Consider the following 20,805-nt stretch of genomic DNA (forward strand, 5'->3'; position numbering starts at 1 on the left):
TGAGGCAGAGGCCACAGAGCCATCCCCAGCGCCCGGGCCATCTTTGCTCCAATGGAGCCTCGGCTGCGGGAGGGGAATAGAGAGACAGAGAGGAAAGCGCGGCGGAGGGGTGGAGAAGCAAATGGGCGCTTCTCCTATGTGCCCTGGCTGGGAATCGAACCCGGGTCCTCCGCATGCTAGGCCGACGCTCTACCGCTAAGCCAACCGGCCAGGGCCCAACAGTTGCCTTTTGTAGACCTAGTGCAACCCGCCAAATGGCTGTGATCTTGCTCTGCGGCCCACATGCTGAGTTGAGTTTGAGACCCCTGCTCTAGATTATGATTTTGCAACTGTGTTAAGATAGGTAAGTGACTTAGACTAGGGTGTGTTTCGATTTAGACCAAAATCCAGGTTATATCACTGTCATAGGAACAGAACTGAGACATAACTCGAAGAACCCCTGTATACATATATTATAAATGTGTAAAAATATATTTTAAAAACTGAACACTAGCCTGACCAGGTGGTGGCGCAGTGGATAGAGCATCAGACTGGGATGCAGAGGACCCAGATTCGAGACTCCAAGGTCACCACCTTGAGCATGAGGTCATCTGGTTTGAGCAAAAGCTCACCAGCTTGGACCCAAGGTCGCTGGCTCGAGCAAGGGGTTACTCGATCTGCTGAAGGCCCACGGTCAAGGCACATATGAGAAAGCAATCAATGAACATCTAAGGTCTCGCAACAAAAAACTGACGATTGATGCTTCTCATCTCTCTCCATTCCTGTCTGTCTGTCCCTGTCTATCTCTCTCTCTGGCTCTCTCTCTGTCTCTGTAAAAAAGAAAAGAAAAAAAGAAACTGAACACTAGCCTGACCAGGCAGTGGCACAGTGGATAGAGCGCCAGACTGTAACGTGGAAGACCCAGGTCAAAACCCCGAAGTCACTGGCTTGAGCGCAGGTTCAAACAGCTAGAGCAGGGGCTCACCAGCTTGAGTGCAGGATCTCTGGCTTGAGCATGGGATCATAGATATGACCCCGTGGTCGCTAGCTTAGCCCAAAGGTCACTAACTTGAAGCCAAAGGTCACTGGCTTGAGTAAAGGGTCATTCACTCTGCTGTAGCCCTCTGCCCCTGGTCAAGGCACATATGAGAATGTAATCAATGAAAAACTAAGGTGCTGCAACGAAGACTTGATACTTCTCATCTCTCTCCATTCCTGTCTGTCTGTCCCTATCTGTCCTTCTCTCTTTCTCTGTCTCTGTCAAAAACAAAACACACACACACAAAAAAAAAAACTGAACACTACTAAAACAAAAATTAAAAAAAGAAAATAAAGCAAAAAATTAAAGAGTTCTAAAAAAATTAAAGAGTTCTGCTTCTAGCACAATGGCAGTATAGGTATTATTAGGGAGTTTGTAAATGCAAAACAATTATATCCACTTCTGGGCTTGCAAAAAGTATGAGGTCTCCAAGAATCCCCAGAACCATTACCTCCCAAAAATACAAGGTGGGCCTACTTGGGAGTTGTAAGCCCATAACAGAGGTGGAACGACTACTTATTGATGCCAATAGCAGTATAGCCACTGAGATGGATCCTGCCATTGTTCATACAGAAGACGGAATCACTGAGTCTGAAACTCAAGAGATTAAAATCAAGTAACAAACTCATAATTAAAGACCACTAAACAGAGGAGGAGGGAAATGAAAGTGTTATATTTAGGAAGAGTAAGGGTATAAGGATTCAGAACAATAAACAAACAAGTTAAGAAATGAATTTTTAAAAGAAAAAGAACAGCAATATATAGATATCAAATAGCAAGATATAGAAACAAGTCCAAATATATCAATAATCATAATAATCATTAAGTGGACTAACTGACAAAATATTATACAGACTCAATTAAATAAAATATCTAGCTATACGGAAATTATAAAAGAAATACCTAAAACATAAAGTCATGAGATAGTAGAAAACAAAAGTATGAAAAAAGATATACCAGTAAATATTCACTTGGATATGTCCAAAAATTAATTATGAGATGGATGAAAATCTTGACAATGTCTAGATGATGCTCAAATTTTTTTTTAAAGTTCCAAATGGTATGTGGTCATGCTTAAAAGAAAAAAAAGAAAAACCAAAAACAGCTGAATTCAGCCCTAGCTGATTGGATCAGTTGGTTAGAGCAGTGGTCCCAACCTTTTTTGGGCCACGGACTGGTTTAATGTCAGAAAATATTTTCACAGACTGGCCTTTAAGGTGGGACGGATAAATTTATCACGTGATCGAGACAAGCATCAAGAGCAGGGGTCCCCAAACGTTTTACACAGGGGGCCAGTTCACTGTCCCTCAGACCATTGGAGGGCCGGAATATAAATAAAACTATGAACAAATCCCTATGCACACTGCACATATCTTATTTTAAAGTAAAAAAACAAAACGGGAATAATACAATATTTAAAATAAAGAACAAGTAAATTTAAATCAACAAACTGACCAGTATTTCAATGGGAACTATGGGCCTGCTTTTGGCTAATGAGATGGTCAATGTCTGGTTCCATATTTGTCACTGCTAGCCGTAACAAGTGATATGACGCGCTTCCGGAGTCATGATGCATGCGTCCTGCGTCACCGGAAGTAGTACTGTACGTGAGCGACACTGCGCTTTGCATCCGCATCCTGTGCTCCTCTCACTGACCACCAATGAAAGAGGTGCCCCTTCCGGAAGTTCGGCAGGGGCCGGATAAACGGCCTCAGGGGGCCGCATGCGGCCCACAAGCGAGCCGTAGTTTGGGTACCCCTGGTCAAGAGTGAGTCTTAGACGGATGTAACAGAGGGAATCTGGTCATTTTTTAAAAATAAAATATCGTTCAGACTTAAATATAAATAAAACGGAAATAATGTAAGTTATTTATTCTTTCTCTGCGGATCGGTACCAAATGGCCCACGGACCACGGGTTGGGGACCACTAGGTTAGAGCATTGTTCCAATATGCCAAGGTTGTGGGTTCAGTCCCCCTTCAGGGCACATACAAGAATCAACCAATAAATTCATAAAAATGTAGAACAACAAATCAATGTTTGTCTCTCTTCCTTTCTCTCTCTCTCTCTCTCCCTCTCCCCATTCTTCTCTCTATAAAATCAATCAATAAGTAAAATTTAAGCAGTAAATACTGATATACTATAAATAAATTAAAATGGATTTGCTTTAAAAAAATTTGAGATGAGGGTGGATGGTGTATTTAGGGATAAGATAAAATAAGATTGGTCATAGGTTGATCGCTATTGAAACTAGGTAATAGGTACATAGTGATTCATTAAACTATTGTCTATTTTTGCCTGACCAGGTGGTGGCGCAGTGGATAGAGCGTTGGACTGGGATGCAGAAGGACCCAGGTTCGAGACCCCGAGGTCGCCAGCTTGAGCGCAGACTCATCTGGTTTGAGCAAACAGCTCACCAGCTTGGACCCAAGGTTGCTGGCTCCAGCAGGGGGTTACTCGGTCTGCTGAAGGCCCACGGTCAAGGCACATGTGAGAAAGCAATCAATGAACAACTAAGAAGTCGCAACGCACAACGAGAAACTGATGATTGATGCTTCTCATCTCTCTCCGTTCCTGTCTGTCTGTCCCTGTCTATCTCTGCCTCTGAAAAAATAAATAAATAAAAAAAGATTTCCTTCTAAACTATTGTCTATTTTTGAATATGTATGAAAATTTTCAAATTTTAAGTAAAAACAAATAAAATAACAAATGCACTGGATACAGCTAAAGAAGTATTCAGGGGAAAAATTACTTACATTAGAATGAAAACCAAATCTAAATGTTTGAAAGTTAATTAGGCAAGCATCCAACTGAAGAATAAAACCCAGAGAAAGAAGGAGATAAGGCATGACCAAAAACTTATAAAATTGAAAATAACAGGCCCTGGTCAGTTTGCTCAGTGGTAAGAGTGTTGGCCCCAGGATGTGGATATCCCAGGTTCTATTCACAGTCAGGGCACACAGGAGTAACACTCAGCTACTTCTCTACCCCTCCCCCTCTAATTTCTCTCTCTTTCTCTCTCTCTCTGTCTCGCCCCCCCCCCCCCAGCAGCCATGGCTCAATTAGAGTGAGGTGACCTCGGAAGCTGAGGATGGTTCCATGGCCTCCGCCTCAGGCACTAAGAAGAGCTCCATTGCTGAGCACCCCAGATGGGCAGACCATCGCCCCCTTTACTAACTTGCTGGGTGGATCCCAGTCAGGGCACATGTGGGAGTCTGTCTCTGCCTCCCCTCTCACTGAATTTAAAAAAAAAGAACATTAAAAAAGTGAAAACTTGCCTGACAAAGCAGTGGCGCAGTGGATAAGAGTGCTGGACTGGGACGTAGAGGACCCAGGTTCAAAACCCCAAGGTCACCTGCTTGAGTGCATGATCATAGACATGACCCCATGGTCACTGGCATGAGCCCAAAGGTTGCTGGCTTTAAGCCCAAGGCCAGTGGCTTAAGCAAGGGGTCATTCACTCTGCTGTAGTTCCCAGTCAAGGCATATATGAGAAAGTAATCAATGAACAACTAAGGTGCCACAATGAAGAAATTATGCTTCTCATCTCTCTCCCTTCCTGTCTATCTGTCCCTCTCTCTGACTCTCTCTCTGTCTGTCAAAATAATTGAAAACTAGTATAAAACAATCAAGTTCAAAATGGTAAATAAAGGTACAAATTACCAATGACTCACAGAAGCCTGAATGGCCCTACAGTCACTCAAGAAATTAAACCAGTATTTAAAATCATCCCACAATGTCCTTGGCCGATAGCTCAGTTTGTTAGAGCATCATCCAGAAGTACAGAGGTTGCCAGTTAGATCCCTGGTCAGGGTACATATAGGACCAGAGTGATTGATGTTCTTGTCTCCTTCTCTCTCTTCCTCCCTCTCCTAAAGCCAATTAAAAAAAATTTTTTTTAATAAAATAAAAATCAACCCACAATTAAAACTTTCAAGAAATAGATCATTCTAATCACTTTATAAAGATTCTTCCTGATGGACAATATCTTTAATCCATACTTGAGGATATTACAAGAAAAAAAATTACTAACTAATCTCATTTATAAATATAGATGTAAAACATAAAAAGAGCAAATTGAGGCTCTGGACAGTTGACTCAGTGGATAGAGCATCAGCCCAGTATAGGACGTCTCAGGTTTGATTTCCAGTCAGGGCATACATCTGCTTCTCTCCCCCTCCCTCACACCTTCTCTCACTTTTCCCCTCCCATAGCCAGTGGCTCTGTTGGTTTGATAGTCTGGGAGCATCAGCCTCAAGTGCTAAAAATGGCTTGGTTGACTAGCATCAGCCCCAAAAGGGGATTTCCAGGTGGATCCTGGTTGAGGCACTTATGGGAGTCTGTCTCACCATCTCCCTTCCTTTCACTTAAAAATAAAAACAGCAGAATGAACACAACAGGATATAAAAAAATCATTATATCACAACCAATTTGGGTTGATATTAGAACATCCATTGACCATAAAGACAGATTTAAAAAAACTATACAATCGTCTCAGTAAATGCAGAAAAAGATATGTGATAAAATTCAAAACCAATTCAGATAAAAATTCTCATCAAAACTTCCTGAATCTGATAACTGGTACATACTACAGTAAACATTATGCTAAGTGAAGTATTAGTAACATTCCCTTTAAAATCAGTAATGAGCCAATATGCCCAGAATTCTATTCACTGCTGCACTATAGGTCCTGAACTAGTATAGTAAGATAAGACAAACATAAACACATTTCTTAAAAATAAGAATTAGAATGAAGTAAGAATAATAATATTATTTGCACAAATTGTGATGACCTACACAGAAAACCCAAAACATCTACACGTGACATGGTGGCTGACATCAACAAGTAGGATAACAGCAAGTTATAAGATGAAAATGAAATCAAGCAATAAATTTACAATGTAATTTTCTAAAAGACACAACAAAGTTTATAAGGTGTCTATGACCGTATCTAGCTAAAATGTCCTAAAAGTGTATGAAATTTCATTCAAAATCCCAACAACATCAAAACTGATGTGCAATGTCAAAAACTGATTCTAAACTGTGTGGAATAGCAAAATATCTATTAAAAAAAGCATAAAGTCAAGAGACTTGTCCTACAAAATATAAACTTATGAAACTGTGCTCTGTTACTGTTTTAAGTAGAACTAAAGATCACTAGAGAAAGGAAGAACCACTTAATAAATGGTGCTGAGTCAATTTCTGACAGATCAGTGGCTTAAATATAAAATGCTAAACTTTAAATATCATTTTTAGAAGAAAAAAAAAACCAAGATTCTGCCCAATTTGAAACATACCTGCATATGGAGCCATTCCTAATATAGTAGGCATCAGACCTCTGTAAAATCCAAGGAAGCCCCCTTCCTTTGAGTGAAGGAATAATAGAAGTAAGATCATATTGCTCTCATTATGGTAAACATCAAAGAACAAAAACATATATTACAATAAAATAAATTATTCTGGGACCTATCTTGAATCACAGATGTGTCTTCACAATTATTATTATCAATTACCACTAAAAAAGTAATTATTCAGATAACATTCAAAATATTCTCCTAAATGTAAAAGGACATGTTATAGATGAGAAAAGTAAATATATACCTTTGCATAAATTGTTTTGAATGCATGAATAATTCCTGTGTAAGTGTGTTCCCCTTTCACTTGGAATGCTAGGCGTACTCTAACCATGTCAAGAGGGTAAGTACAGATAACTGCTGTCATACCTGAAAAAAAAACAGAAACAGAAATGTACAAGAAACTTTTTGATACGTAACTCTTTTCTATCATTATATCATGTCATATACAAAAGATATAGGTATCTTTCCTATCATTTGTTGTGTTCTCCAATAATAGCAATGATGAAAACATAATGAAATCAAAGGTAATATTGATACAAGTATATCATAATATCATCACCTGAAAAACAACCTGTATGTAAATGATCATTTTGTAAAATGTTTTCAAGTTCTTCCTATATGAAATTATATTGTTAGCACAAAAATAGTACAGTGTAGCCCAGGCTGGTTGGCTCAGTGGTAGAGTGTCGGCCCAACATGTGGATGTCCTGGGTTTGATTCCTGGTCAGGAGAAGCAACCATCTGCTTTTCTACCCCTCCCACTTCTCCCTCTCTTCCTCTCCCACAGCCATGGCTCGAATGGTTCAAGTGCATTGGCCCTGGGAGCTGAGGATGGTTCCGTGTAGCCTCCATGTTAGGCACTAAAAATAGCTTGGTTGAGAGCATAGCCTAAGAAGGAGCATCAGCCCCAGACAGGGGTTGCTGGGTGGATCCTAGTTGGGGCACATGTGGGAGTTTGTCTCTCTATCTCCCCTCCTCTCACTTGGAAAAAAAATTTTTTAAAAATAGCACAATGTAAGTGGAATTAAGTATTTTTAAAGATTTTATTTATTGCCTGACTATGGTGGCACAGTGCCTAAAGCGTCGACCTGGAATGTTGAATCAGCAACCCCAAGATTCCAGGTCAACACTTTATCCTCTGAACCACCACAGGTCAGGTGGATCACAAGTATTTTTTTTAATTTTTATTTATTTTTTCACTCTAGAGAAGATGAAAGAGAGAGAGAAGAGATAGAGAGAGAGCAGTAAGCATCAACTCCCATATGTACTTTGACCAGACAAGCCCAGGGTTTTGAACCAGTGACCTCAGCATTCCAGGTCCATGCTTTATCTACTGAGCCACTACAGGTCAACCTGATCATATGTATTTTTAAAATTGTATTACTTGTCTATTCCAAGGTAAAATATCAGGCAAGATATCTGACTTTTTACTTATTTCCTCTAATCCTAAGATGCTTTACCAACCCAATAAAGTCTTATAAAAATAAAATGAAGTCATTTAAAAAAATGTTTAGGTCCTGGCCAGTTAACTCAGATGGTTAGAGTCTCAAAACACTCAGGTTGAAGGTTCAACTCTGTCAGAGCACATACGAGAAGCAACCAATGAATGCACATTAAGTGGAACAACAAAGAAATACTTCTCTCTCTCTCTCTTTTTCTCTTCCTTCCTCTCTAAAATTGGTGTCGATCAATAAATAATAAATTTTTTAAATTCATTTTTTTAGTTGCTGGTGAGAGGTGTTGAATGGATGAGGGAAAGGTTCTCAGGAGATGGGGTGGAAGAGTATTCCTGCAGGAGGAGCAGCTAGTACAAGTCCCTAAGTATGTTCTAGAAGCATCAAGTCAATGTAACCAAAGCAAAGTGAGGCCATGGGCAACAGACAAAAGCAAGGCCAATCTGTGGGCAGTGAAAAGAAAGGCTTTCCGGCACTAAGAGCTGCCTGAGGACACGATAGGTTGCCCTATTACAGAGTGAACTTCCCATCACTGAGGTGTGCAAGCCATATTCAGAGAGGTTATCGAGAAATCCTAAAGGCTTCTAAAAAGATTCTTCATTCCTTCAACCCCTTCAAGTTCATTAGTATCCCTGTTTTGGCAGAAGTTGGAAAGATTTGTGTGAAACAAGTGAATGAAAGCTCCAGGCTGCCAGGTCCAAAGCAGGAGTAGTTTCAAGGGTTCTGGCAACCCTGAAGACTTCAATTTCCAAGTGCATATAGCACTGTATCCCCTCCCTAGTCCTACCCACTGCAGAACTAAAGAGGGCTCCAGAGTGTCTTCAATAGACAAGAAACCCTTGAATCTTTCTGCACCTAAGTATCCCCACTACCTTGGGACCCCATTCTCCAGGAACTTCTCAGCACTTTTTTTTTAGCAAGAGAGACAGAGAGAGGGACAGAGAGAGGGACAGATAGGGACAGACAGGCAAGAAGGGAGAGATGAGAACTATCAATTCTTCGTTGCAGCACCTTAGTTGTTCATTGATTGCTTTCTCACATGTGCCTTGATGGGGGGGGGGGGCGGTCAGCCAAGCCATTGACCCCTTGCTCAAGCCAGTCACCTTGGACATCAAGTCAGCAACATTTGGGCTCAAGCTAGTGACCATGGGTCAAGGCTACAATCCCACGCTGAAGCCAATGACCCTGCACTCAAGCTGGTGAGTCCGTGCTCAAACCGATTACCCCGCACTCAAGCTGCAACCTTGGGGTTTCAAACCTGGGTCCTCTGTGTCCCAATCAACACTCTATCCACTGCACAACTGCCTAGCCAGGTTCTCAGGACTTTTTTAAACTTTAAAAGAGTACGACCCTCTGGCCAGTTAGCTCAGTGGTAGAGCATAGGAACGTGTGGATGTCCCAGGTTTGATTCCTGTTCGGGCACACAGAAGAAGTGACCACCTGCTTCTCCTCCCCTCACCTCTTCTCTCACTCTCACACTTCCCCTCCTACAGCCATTGTTTGATTGGTTTGAGGCCATCAGCCCCGGGTGCTGAGGATAGCTCCATGGAAACTCCACCTCAAGTGCTAAAAATAGCTCAGTTGCAAGCATGGCCCCAGATGAGCAGAGCATCAGCCACAGACGGGGATTGCCAGGTGGATCCCATTTGGGGCACATGCGGATTCTGTTTCTCTATCTGCCCTCCTCTCACTTAGAAAAGAAGAAAAAACAAACAAACAGCCTGATCAGGCAGTGGCACAGTGTATAGAGCATCGGACTGGGTCATGGAGGATCCAGGTTCAAATCCCCAAAGTCTCCAGCTTCAATGAGAGCTCACCTTGTTTGAGCAAAGCTCACCAGCTTGAGCCCAAGGTCACTCACTGGCTTGAGCAAGGGGTCAATCCATCTGTTGTAGTCCTCCAGTCAAAGCACATATGAGAAAGCAATCAATGAACAACTAAGATGCCGCAACAAAGAACTGACGCTTCTCATCTCTCTCCTTCCCTGTCTGTCTGTCCCTACTGTCCCTCCATCTGTCTCTGTCTCACACACACACACACACACACACACACACACACACACACAAAATACTTTAAAACATTATTAGGACCTCGCCTGGCCTCTGGTGGTGCAGTGGATGAAGTGTTGACCTGGAATGCTGAGTTCATCCGTTCAAAACCACAGGCTTACAAGGTGAAGGCACATAGAAGAAGCAACTACTACAAGTTGATGCTTACCACTCCTCCTCAACCTCTCTCTTTCTTAAAAAACAAAAAAACATTATCAGGCCCTTGCTGGTTGCATAGTGGATAGAGCACCATCCCAGAGTGCCAAGGTCTCTGGTTTGATGCCAGGTTCACTAGTAGATTCTGTGGGTACTGGCTCCCAAGGGAACCAGTTTGAGCCCCAGTCAGGGCACATATGAGAAGCAACTAATGGCAGAACTAAGTGGAATAATTAGTTGATGCTTCTCTCTCTCTCTCTCTTTCTCAAAAAAAAAAATCATTATTTTCACTTTAGAATTTAGGTAAATTTGTTATTGACTAAACATAATAAAAATATAAATATTCAGCCCTGGCCGGTTAGCTCAGCGGCAGAGCGTCGGCCTGGCGTGCAGGGGACCCGGGTTCGATTCCCAGCCAGGGCACATAGGAGAAGCGCACATTTGCTTCTCCACTCCCACCCCTCCTTCCTCTCTGTCTCTCTCTTCCCCTCACGCAGCCAAGGCTCCATTGGAGCAAAGATGGCCCGGGTGCTGGGGATGGCTCCTTAGCCTCTGCCCCAGGCGCTAGAGTGGCTCTGGTCCCAGCAGAGCATCGCCCCGGAGAGGCAGAGCATCACCCCCTGGTGGGCAGAGTGTCGCCCCTGGTGGGCGTGCCGGGTGGATCCCGGTTGGGCGCATGCGGGAGTCTGTCTGACTGTCTCTCCCCATTTCCAGCTTCAGAAAAAATACAATAAATAAATAAATAAATAAATAAATAAATATTCAAGGTAATAGAAACAGTTTGTTTTAGGAATAAGATCTCCTGATAAGTAAATTGAATATTAAGGTCTATCTAGATATCTAATACTAAGGTTCAGCAATATATGATTTTAAATTCAATAAGCTACCCAGCTGGGCTATTTCTTTTTTTTAATTAAAAATATCTATTTTAGTAAAGTATCAAAGAAATGTACGTTCAATGTAGAAAGAGTAGAAAATACAGTCAAATAACATATATTCATCTGCCAGGAATAACCACCTAAATATATATTCCAAATCTTTTATATATACACATCTACACACATGTCTCCCATCCAAGTACTAACCAGGCCCGACCCTGCTTAGCTTCCGAGATCAGACGAGATCGGGCGCGTTCAGGGTGGTATGGCCGTAGACACATCTACACACATGTAAACACATAAACACTTAAAATTTATAATAACGTAATTCTATTTTGTAGTCAATTTTTTTTCACTTTACATTACATTGTGAACATCCTTCCATGGGAGAAAAACATTACCTGGATATGCCATTATATTTTTCTGGGATTTTTTGTTTCTTAGTTTTTTTGTTTTGTTATAAGATATTTATTCATTTTAAAGAGAAGAAAGAGGGAGAGAGAGAGAGAAGGAGGTGATGAGCAGGAAGCATCATCTCCCATATGTGCCTTGACCAGGCAAGCCCAGGATTTCAAACCAGTGACCTAAGCGTTCCAGGTCAACGCTTTATCCACTGCGCCATCACAGGCCAAGCTCTTTGTTTTTTAGTGAGAGAGAGAGAGAAAGAGAGAGAGAGAGAGAGCCTGACCTGTGGAGGCACAGTGGATAAAGCATAGACCTAGAATGCTGAGGTCACCAGCTAAACCCTGGGCTTTGCCCGGTCCAGGTGCATACGAGAAGCCAACTACTATGAGTTAGTTTCCTGCTCCTGCTCCGCTTCTCTCTCTTCTCTCTAATGTCTATAAATAAAATCTTAAAATAAAAAAAAAAAGAATATGACTTCTAAAAAGAGAGAGAGAGAGAGAGAGAGAAGAGGGAGAGGAAAGGAAAGAGAACAAATGATCACTTCTCATGTGTGCCCTGATCAGGGATCAAACCTGAGACTTCCAGCCCTGGCCGGTTGGCTCAGTGGTGGAGCGTCAGCCTGACGTGCAGAAGTCCCGGGTTCGATTCCCGGCCAGGGCACACAGGAGAAGCGCCCATCTGCTTCTCCACCCCTCCCCCTCTCCTTCCTCTCTGTCTCTCTCTTCCCCTCCCGCAGCGAGGCTCCAATGGAGCAAAGATGGCCTGGGCGCTGGGGATGGCTCCTTGGCCTCTGCCCCAGGCGCTGGAATGGCTCTGGTCACAACAGAGCGACGCCCCGGAGGGGCAGAGCATCGCCCCCTGGTGGGCAGAGCTTCGCCCCTGGTGGGCGTGCCGGGTGGATCCCGGTCGGGTGCATGCAGGAGTCTGTCTGTCTCTCCCCATTTATAGCTTCAGAAAAATGCAGAAAAAAAAAAAATACCTGAGACTTCTGCACTCCAGACCGATGCTCTATCCACTGAGCAACTGGCCAGGGCCACATACGACTTTTTTTCTTTGGTGGTTTTATAACTTTATTTGATAATCAGTGGTCAGTTCTCATCCACATTGATTGTGTAGACTTTTGAAAGTGGTGACATATTTTTAAAAGTGGTTATCTATTGGCCCTGGCTGGGTAGCTCAATTGATTAAAGTTTTGTCCAGATATATCAAGGTTGCAGGTTCCATCCCCAGTCAGGGCACATACAAGAAGCAACCGATGAACCCACAACTAAGCAGAACAACAAATCACTGTTTCTCTCTCTCTCTTAAATAAATGAATTTTTTAAAAAGAAAGTAGTTAACCATTTGGTACAAAGGTAACCAGTATATAGAGCTTCTCTGGTGAATATCCATCCTCATTACATTTTCTGGACAACTGCACACAAATATTGTTCACAAGAATATGGGATATTCCTTATTCTTTGGGCCTAGACAATTTTGTTGGGCCTGGTGTCAATGTGCACATCTAGAGTTCCCATCACCTTCTGGGCAAATCTCCAGTCCTCTTTGAGTACCTAAGGGCACACTTCTTGAAGCTCACTCTATGGATGCACTTGTGAAGGTTAATGGTATATTCCTTGGTCAGTAACCCAAGGTTGGCAAAACAACTTATCTTCTCACCAATCAAGTTGTGCTTACAATTCTTGTGTATGTGCAAACTTTTCTATTCCTCCTCTTTCGGTCAGCGAGCTGAGGACTTAATGATGAATTCAAACCAACTGAGACTTAAGGGGATGAGACCTTCCCTAAAGTCTCATTCTTTTATTATCTCTATATTCTAGAATCCCAGAAATTACAGTTATCCAAGAACATACGTTATCAACAATTAGATTTAACTGATTTAGAAAGCTTAGAAGAATCTAACATCATCTTACATAATCACTATATGCTTAAATAAAAAACAAAAAACCTTTAGTTGCAAATTATATTGCTAACCACAATTCCAGAGACACAATCCTGGGTTATTAAAACGTGAGATTCTAGCCTGACCTGTGGTGGCACAGTGGATAAAGTGTCGACCTGGGAACGCTGAGGTTGCCAGTTCAAAACCCTGGGCTGGAGCTGACCTGCTCCCATCTAACTGCATTCCTCTCCCCACCATACAATACATGTAGAACTCTAGGACTTTATAACGACTAAAGTGCTTAATTGCACAAACTGAATAGCAGGGGTCTATTTGCTCAGAAAGGCCAAATAATCTAGATGCTCTTGCCACACATACCTTTCTCTCTGCCACTGCTATACCCATGAAGGGATGGCACAGAATCTTGGTTACAAAAACCTGACATCACCACAGAGTATGACATTCCATGACCACAGTGATAGCCAAAAAAGCCATTCAAAATCCTACAAACTCTATGATAAACACAATTAATATTCTGATACCCTGGCTGGTTTGCTCAGTGGATAGAGCATCGGCCCAGTGTGCAGACACTTCAGGTGTGATCCCTGCTCAGGGCACACATGAGAAGCAACCATCTGCTTCTCTTCCCTTCCTTTTTCCCCTTCTCTTTTTCTTCTCCTCTCTCAGCATATAGGTCAATTGGTTTGAGCATCTTCCCTAGGTGCTAAGGATAGCTCAGTTCATTCAAGCATCAGCCCCAGACAGGGTTTGTCAGGTAAATCCCGGTCTGGACACATGGGGGAATCTGTCTTTCTATCTCCCATCCTCTCACTTAAAAAAAAAAAAAAAAAGGAAAGCCTGTACAGGCGGTGGCACAGTGGATAAAGCGTCGCACTGGGCTGTGGAGGACCCAGGTTCGAGACCCCAAGGTCACCAGTTTGAGTGCGAGCTCATCTGGTTTGAGAAAGGCTCACCAGCTTGAGCCCAAGGTCGCTGGCTCAAGCAAGGGGTTACTCGGTCTGCTGAAGGCCCACGGTCAAGGCACATATGAGAAAGCAATCAATGAACAACTAAGGAATCGCAAAGAAGAACTGATGTTTCTCATCTCTCTCTGTTCCTGTCTGTCTGTCCCTATCTGTCCCTCTCTCTGACTCTCTCTGTCCCACAAAAATAATAATAAATAAATAAAAATTAAAAATGAATAAAAAAATTTTAAAAAGGAAAAAAATAAAATTTTGAAGTCACAGAGAAAAAGACTAATGCATTTGGCTATGTAAAACTTTTATATCGGGGGGTAGGGTAAAAACAACTTTTAAATGATTTTTCTAAAAAATCACAAGTAAAACCAAAAGACAAATGTAAAACTTGGAAATAAAATATTAGCAATATTTGACAGAAAACTATTGTCATAACTCAAAATTCATAAAAATGAATAAAGAATAGTGAATAAATGAATAAAGAGTCAGTGTTGGTATGGTATATAAGAAAAAAAACATTAAAAGCATTGTGGGGATCAGTTTAGCAATATCTATCAAAAGTTAAATACAGGGGTTCCTCAGGTTACAATAGACTCGACGTATGACATTTCGAGTTTATGACACTCACTCCCATAAAAACTTTAAAAAATTGATAAACATGAGTCGGAGTTTCAGCTTACGCCATTAGTGTTATACTTTGTTTTACACTCATTTTTTCTGTTACTACAGTACAGTGTATAGTACAGTATATCTAAGTCCTTTTCCTTTTTCTGTGGCTTAGTTGTGTTTTTATGTTCTAGATTATGATTTTGCAACTGTGCTAGGATAGGTAAGTGACTTAAGCTAGACTGTGTTTCAACTCACACCAAAATTTAGGTTATGTCACTGCTGTAGGAACAGAACTGTGTCTTAACCCAAGGACCCCCTATATGCACATATCCGTTGCTAAAGTAATTTCCCTTCTAAAAATTTACAGATATTGTCACACAAGTACAATGCATTATTTGTGAAATTAAAACTGAAAATATGACAAATGTCAATCAATAGTAGACTGATAAAATAAATCATAGTATATTCATACTTTGGAATATAGCACAGTTCTAAAACAACAAAAAATCCCTGCCCAGATAGCTCAGTTGTTTAGAACATTGACCAGAAGCTCAAAGGTTGCTGGTTTGATCCCTGGTCAGGGTACATACAGGAACATATCAATGTACCTGTCTGTCTCTCTCCCTTCCTCTCTCTCTAAAATCAATAAAATAAACATAAGAGAAAAAAAATTCGATCTCAGAAAAGACTATAAGACAATTCTTTAAAAAAATAAAATCGGCCTGACCTGTGGTGACACAGTGGATAAAGCGTCGACCTGGAAATGCTGAGGTCGCCGGTTCGAAACCCTGGGCTTGCCTGGTCAAGACACATATGGGAGTTGATGCTTCCAGCTCCTCCCCCGTCTCTCTCTCCTCTCTATCTCTTTCTCTCTCTCTCTCTCTCTCTCTCTCTGTCTCTCTCTCTCCTCTCTAAAATGAATTAAAAAAATTAAAATAAAAAAAAATTCACTTTAAAAATAAATAAATAAATAAATAAAATCTAGCTTGACCAGGCGGTGGTGCAGTGGATAGAGCATCAGACTGGGACACAGAGAACCCAAGTTCGAAATCATAAGGTCACTGGCTTGAGCGCAGGTTCATCCGGTTTGAGTGTGGGCTCACCTAGTTTGAGCACAGGCTCACTAGTTTAAGAGTGTGGTTGCTGGCTTAAGTGTGGGATCATACACATGACCCCATGGTTGCTGGCTTGAGCCTAAGGTCACTAGCTGGAACAAGGGGATCACTCACTCTGCTGTAGCCCCCAGTCAAGGCACATATGAGAAAGCGGTCAATGAACAACTAAGGAGCCACAACAAATAACTGCTGCTTCTCATCTTTCTCCCTTCCTGCCTGCCTGTCTCTATTTGTCCCTCTGTCTCTGTCTCTCTTGCTAAAAAAAAAAAAAGAAAGAAAACAAATGTAGGCTACTTAATCAATGTCATACATATCACCTAAACCAGAATAAGTATTTTAATAGAAAATAAATTTATCAGAAATAAAATATACCCACTCCTCTTACCTGCCATGGATCCAGCCATTAATCTGTGCACATGACCAGAAATTCCCAGCTTTGTAGTAATGAACTAGAAACCAAAAACATCAAATTAAATGAGATATTTTTAAATGCTATCCACTGTTTAATATTTATTTCGAAAGAGTTACAGAACTAGCAAGAATGAAATCAGTATGAAATGTGAGTGAAATGAGCACAATTATATGAAGATATTGTTATATCATAAAGAGGCCAGATATTTCCTCTATAGCTTGTGCTCTAATTTTCGTACTTTTACAGAAGCAATCTAGCTTAGAATTACTGAATATACATACTACACATTGACGACCACAAATACAAAGTATTAATGCCCTCTGTACATCAAAACTTCTATACACGATGAAGTCTTGATATATAAAGGGCATCCATTCTATCTGACAGACTAGCTTAGAATGTTGTTCTCATCTCTGCTGTTTACTTTTTATTTTAAGATACCCTGTAAAATTTAACATATTTAACCCCTTTCTGTATTAAGATGCTTGAGAGATAAACTTTTAGTCAGCTAGAAAAGAGAAACTTGATCAATAAGATGGAAAAAGTTGTTAGCTTAGATCATTACTTATAAACAGATTTTAGAATATGATTTCCTATTTTATTTGGTAAGAAAATCCAAAGCCACAATATTCCTCTCCACAATTGAGAAACAAAAAGCACATAAAAGAGCTATTATTATTTTATGGATTTATTAATATCCACTTGAAGGATACTTTGGCTCTTCTTCATAAGCATGAATATAAAAAATTTACTCAAAAATGACTAACGATTCTAGAATAGGAAACTCCAAAACGACGCTATATTTAAAATGTTAAACTATCAGAAATCTTATTCCTTCAAAAAGACATTACTTTACCCATTCATCAAAAGTAACTTTAAAGACCAAAGCAAAGGCCTTGTCAAACAAGTATGATATTTAAGGACACAAAAGAAGAAAACAAAATAAAAGTTCACCGTTTTATAATGCTCAAACGCCATAAACTGGATTGCACCATAGGGAAAGATTCGAATCATCATTGCACCATTCCCTTTATACAATCCAAGGTATCCCTCCTTTTGGGGAACAGCACGCAATGTAGAAAATACTCCTATTTTTAGAAAGATTTTTAGATGAAAAATATTATTAAAACAGAGATAACTATATAAATTCAAATTTTCATGACAATCACAGATAAAGATTACTAATGCCATCATTCATAATATAATTTTGTTTCAGGAATTACATGAATAGTAATTTCTATAGAAGTTAATACTACTTAAAATATATCACTTGTTTAAGTTATATAAGCACACTGCATGTAAAAATATAAAACATATTATAGCAAGAACAGCTACAAATTATAAATTACTCTTATACCTATCACAAAATTAAACTATACCAATCTAAAAGACATTAACAGAAATACAGTGTGTCTGTAAAGTCATGGTGCCCTTTTGACCAGTCCCATGAAAGCAACAAAAGATGATAGAAATGTGAAATCTGCACCAAACAAAAGGAAAACTCTCCCAGTTTCATACCTATTCAGTGCAGTTCGATGTGGGCTCATGCACAGATTTTTTAGGGCTCCTTAGGTAGCTATCCCGTATAGCCTCTACAGACTTGTCACTGACTGATTGATGGCCTACCAGAACGGGGTTTCTCCACCAAACTACTGGTTTCCTTAAACTGCTCAACCCACCGAGTAATTTATTCCTATGTGGTGGCGCTTTGTTATAGACGCGCCGATATTCACGTTGCACTTTGATCACAAATTCAAATTTAGCGAGCCACAGAACACACTGAACTTTCCTCTGTACCGTCACATCTTGACAGGCATGGCCGTGGGCTGCTCCGCTGTATACACGGTGTTATGTAATCATCTGCGCATGTGCACATGCTGCCACATCATCCTACAGAAACTGGGAGGGTTTTCCTTTTATTTGGTGCAGATTTCACATTTCTATCGTCTTTGTTGCTTTCCTGTGACCGGTCAAAAGTGCACCATGACTTTACGGACACAGTTTATATTCAAGGTCCATATATGGCAGTGTAGATGATCCACGCCATCTAGAAGGATGAAGGAATATTTCACAGAATGATCCAGACATACATGTGGTTTGTTTACATAAGAGTACTACTAGGCCTTGGCCGGTTGGCTCAGCAGTAGAGCGTCGGCCTGGCGTGCAGGAGTCCCAGGTTCGATTCCCGGCCAGGGCACACAGAAGAAGCGCCCATCTGCTTCTCTATCCCTCCCCCTCTCCTTCCTCTCTATCTCTCTCTTCCCCTCCCGCGGCCCGGGCGCTGGGGATGGCTCTGTGGCCTCTGCCTCAGGCGCTGGAATGGCTCTGGATGCAACAGAGCGATGCCCCAGAGGGGCAAAGCATCGCTTCCTGGTGGGCATGCCGGATGGATCCTGGTTGGCACATGCGGGAGTCTGTATGACTGCCTCCCCGTTTCCAGCTTCGGAAATAAAGAAATTTAAAAAACAAAAAAGAGTACTACTAAATAGGTCCTGGCCGGTTAGCTCAGTAGTAGAGCGTCAGCCTGGCGTGCAGAAGTCCCGGGTTCGATTCCCGGCCAGGGCACACAGGAGAAGCGCCCATCTGCTTCTCCACCCCTCCCCCTCTCCTTCCACTCTGTCTCTCTCTTCCCCTCCTGCAGCCAAGGCTCCATTGGAGCAAAGATGGCCTGGGCGCTGGGGATGGCTCCTTGGCCTCTGCCCCAGGCACTAGAGGGGCTCTGGTCGCAACAGAGCGATGCCCCGGAGGGGCAGAGCATCGCCCCCTGGTGGGCGTGCCGGGTGGATCCCGGTCGGGCGCATGCAGGAGTCTGTCTGACTGTCTCTCCGTTTCCAGCTTCAGAAAAATACAAAAAAAAAAAAAAAGAAAAAAAAGAGTACTACTAAATAAAAGAAAATAGACCAATACTAATCCCATTTGTAGTACATACTTTCAATAAATATATCACTTAGTATTCCCATTATTAAGCTATTTAATTTCAGGTTCCTTTCCAAATATTTCAAACAAAAACTTGATCAAATATGAATGTAAATCACTAGGCTCATTTTGAATTTTAGAATTCAAGCAACCCTTTAATCCCTTCCCAGAAATTAAAATTATAGGTACTTATTAACATCAAAGAAAAGATATCTCCTATAAGAATTATTATTATTATTATTGAGAGGCAGGGAGGCAGGCAGACAGACTCCTGAATGCGCCCCTACCAGGATCTACCCAGTAAACCCCCTATGGTTGATGCTCTGCCCATCTGGGGTCACTGCTCCATGGCTTGGCAAAAAAGGTATTTTTAGCTCCTGAGTGGAGGTCATGGAACCATCATCAATGCCCGACGCCAATTTCCTGGAACCATTAGAGCCATGACTACAGAAGGAGAAGAGAGAGAAAGAAAAGAGGGAGGGGGAATGGTAGAGAAGCAGATGGTTGCCTCTCCTGTGTACCATGACTGGGAATCAAACCCGGGTTTCCACAAGCTGGGCAATGCTCTAATAAGAATTTATAAAAAGCAGAAATATAACCCTAGCTGAGTAGCTGTTGGTTAGAGCGTTGTCCTGATACACCAAGGTTGCGGGTTCAATTCTCAGTTTGGGTACATACAAGAATCAACCAATGTGCCTGACCAGAAGTGGCACAGTGGACAGAGCAGGGGTTGGGAACCTTTCGCTGAGACAGCCATTAATGCCACATATTTTAAAATGTAATTCCGTGAGGCCATACAACGACCCGTGTATGTTACGCCTGACCAGGCGGTGGCGCAGTGGATATAGCATTGGACTGGGATGCGGAAGGTCGCCAGCTTGGGCGCGGGCTTGAGCATGGGCTCACCAGCTTGAACATGGGGTCACCAGCTTGAGCATGGGATCATTGAAATGATCTCATGGTTGCTGGCTTGAGTCCAAGGTAGCTCGGTTGAGCAAGGGGTCACTAGCTCAGCTGGAGCCCCAATGTCAAGCCATGTACGAGAAGCAATCAATTAACAACTAAAGTGCCTTAAGAGTTGATGCTTCTCATCTCTCTCCCTTCCTGTTTGTCTCTATCTCTCACACAAAAAAAATTTTTGTTTTTTTTGTTTTTGTTTTTGTTTTTTGTTTTTGTTTTTGTATTTCTCTGAAGCTGGAAACGGGGAGAGACAGACAGACTCCCGCATGCGCTGGACCGGGATCCACCCGGCACGCCCACCAGGGGCGACGCTCTGCCCACCAGGGGGTGATGCTCTGCTCCTCCGGGGCGTTGCTCTGCCGCAACCAAAGCCACTCTAGCGCCTGGGGCAGAGGCCAAGGAGCCATGCCCAGCGCCCGGGCCATCTTTGCTCCAATAGAGCCTTGGCTGCGGGAGGGGAAGAGAGAGACAGAGAGGAAGGAGGGGTTGGGGGCGGAGAAGCAAATGGGCGCCTCTCCTATGTGCCCTGGCCAGGAATTGAACCCGGGTCCCCCGCACTCCAGGCCGACACTCTACCACTGAGCCAACCGGCCAGGGCCCAAAAAAATTTTTTAATTAAA

At 41.9% G+C, this 20,805-nt stretch overlaps 1 protein-coding gene across 2 annotated transcripts in view; it reads right to left on the reverse strand.

Annotated features, from left to right (window-relative positions):
- SLC25A16 (solute carrier family 25 member 16) overlaps positions 1 to 20,805 on the reverse strand; it is a 46,639-nt gene that overhangs the window by 9,826 nt on the left and 16,008 nt on the right. For both annotated transcript variants that reach the window (XM_066243229.1, XM_066243228.1), the window contains exons 3-6: positions 17,264 to 17,397; positions 16,283 to 16,346; positions 6,618 to 6,739; positions 6,314 to 6,380 (exon numbers count right to left, since the gene is read on the reverse strand). In XM_066243229.1, the coding sequence (XP_066099326.1) occupies positions 6,314 to 6,380; positions 6,618 to 6,739; positions 16,283 to 16,346; positions 17,264 to 17,397 (387 nt within the window). The remainder of the gene's footprint in view (positions 1 to 6,313; positions 6,381 to 6,617; positions 6,740 to 16,282; positions 16,347 to 17,263; positions 17,398 to 20,805) is intronic.

The sequence above is a fragment of the Saccopteryx bilineata genome, chromosome 9 (assembly GCF_036850765.1).
Source record: "Saccopteryx bilineata isolate mSacBil1 chromosome 9, mSacBil1_pri_phased_curated, whole genome shotgun sequence".
In the NCBI taxonomy this organism is placed as follows: Eukaryota; Metazoa; Chordata; class Mammalia; order Chiroptera; family Emballonuridae; genus Saccopteryx; species Saccopteryx bilineata.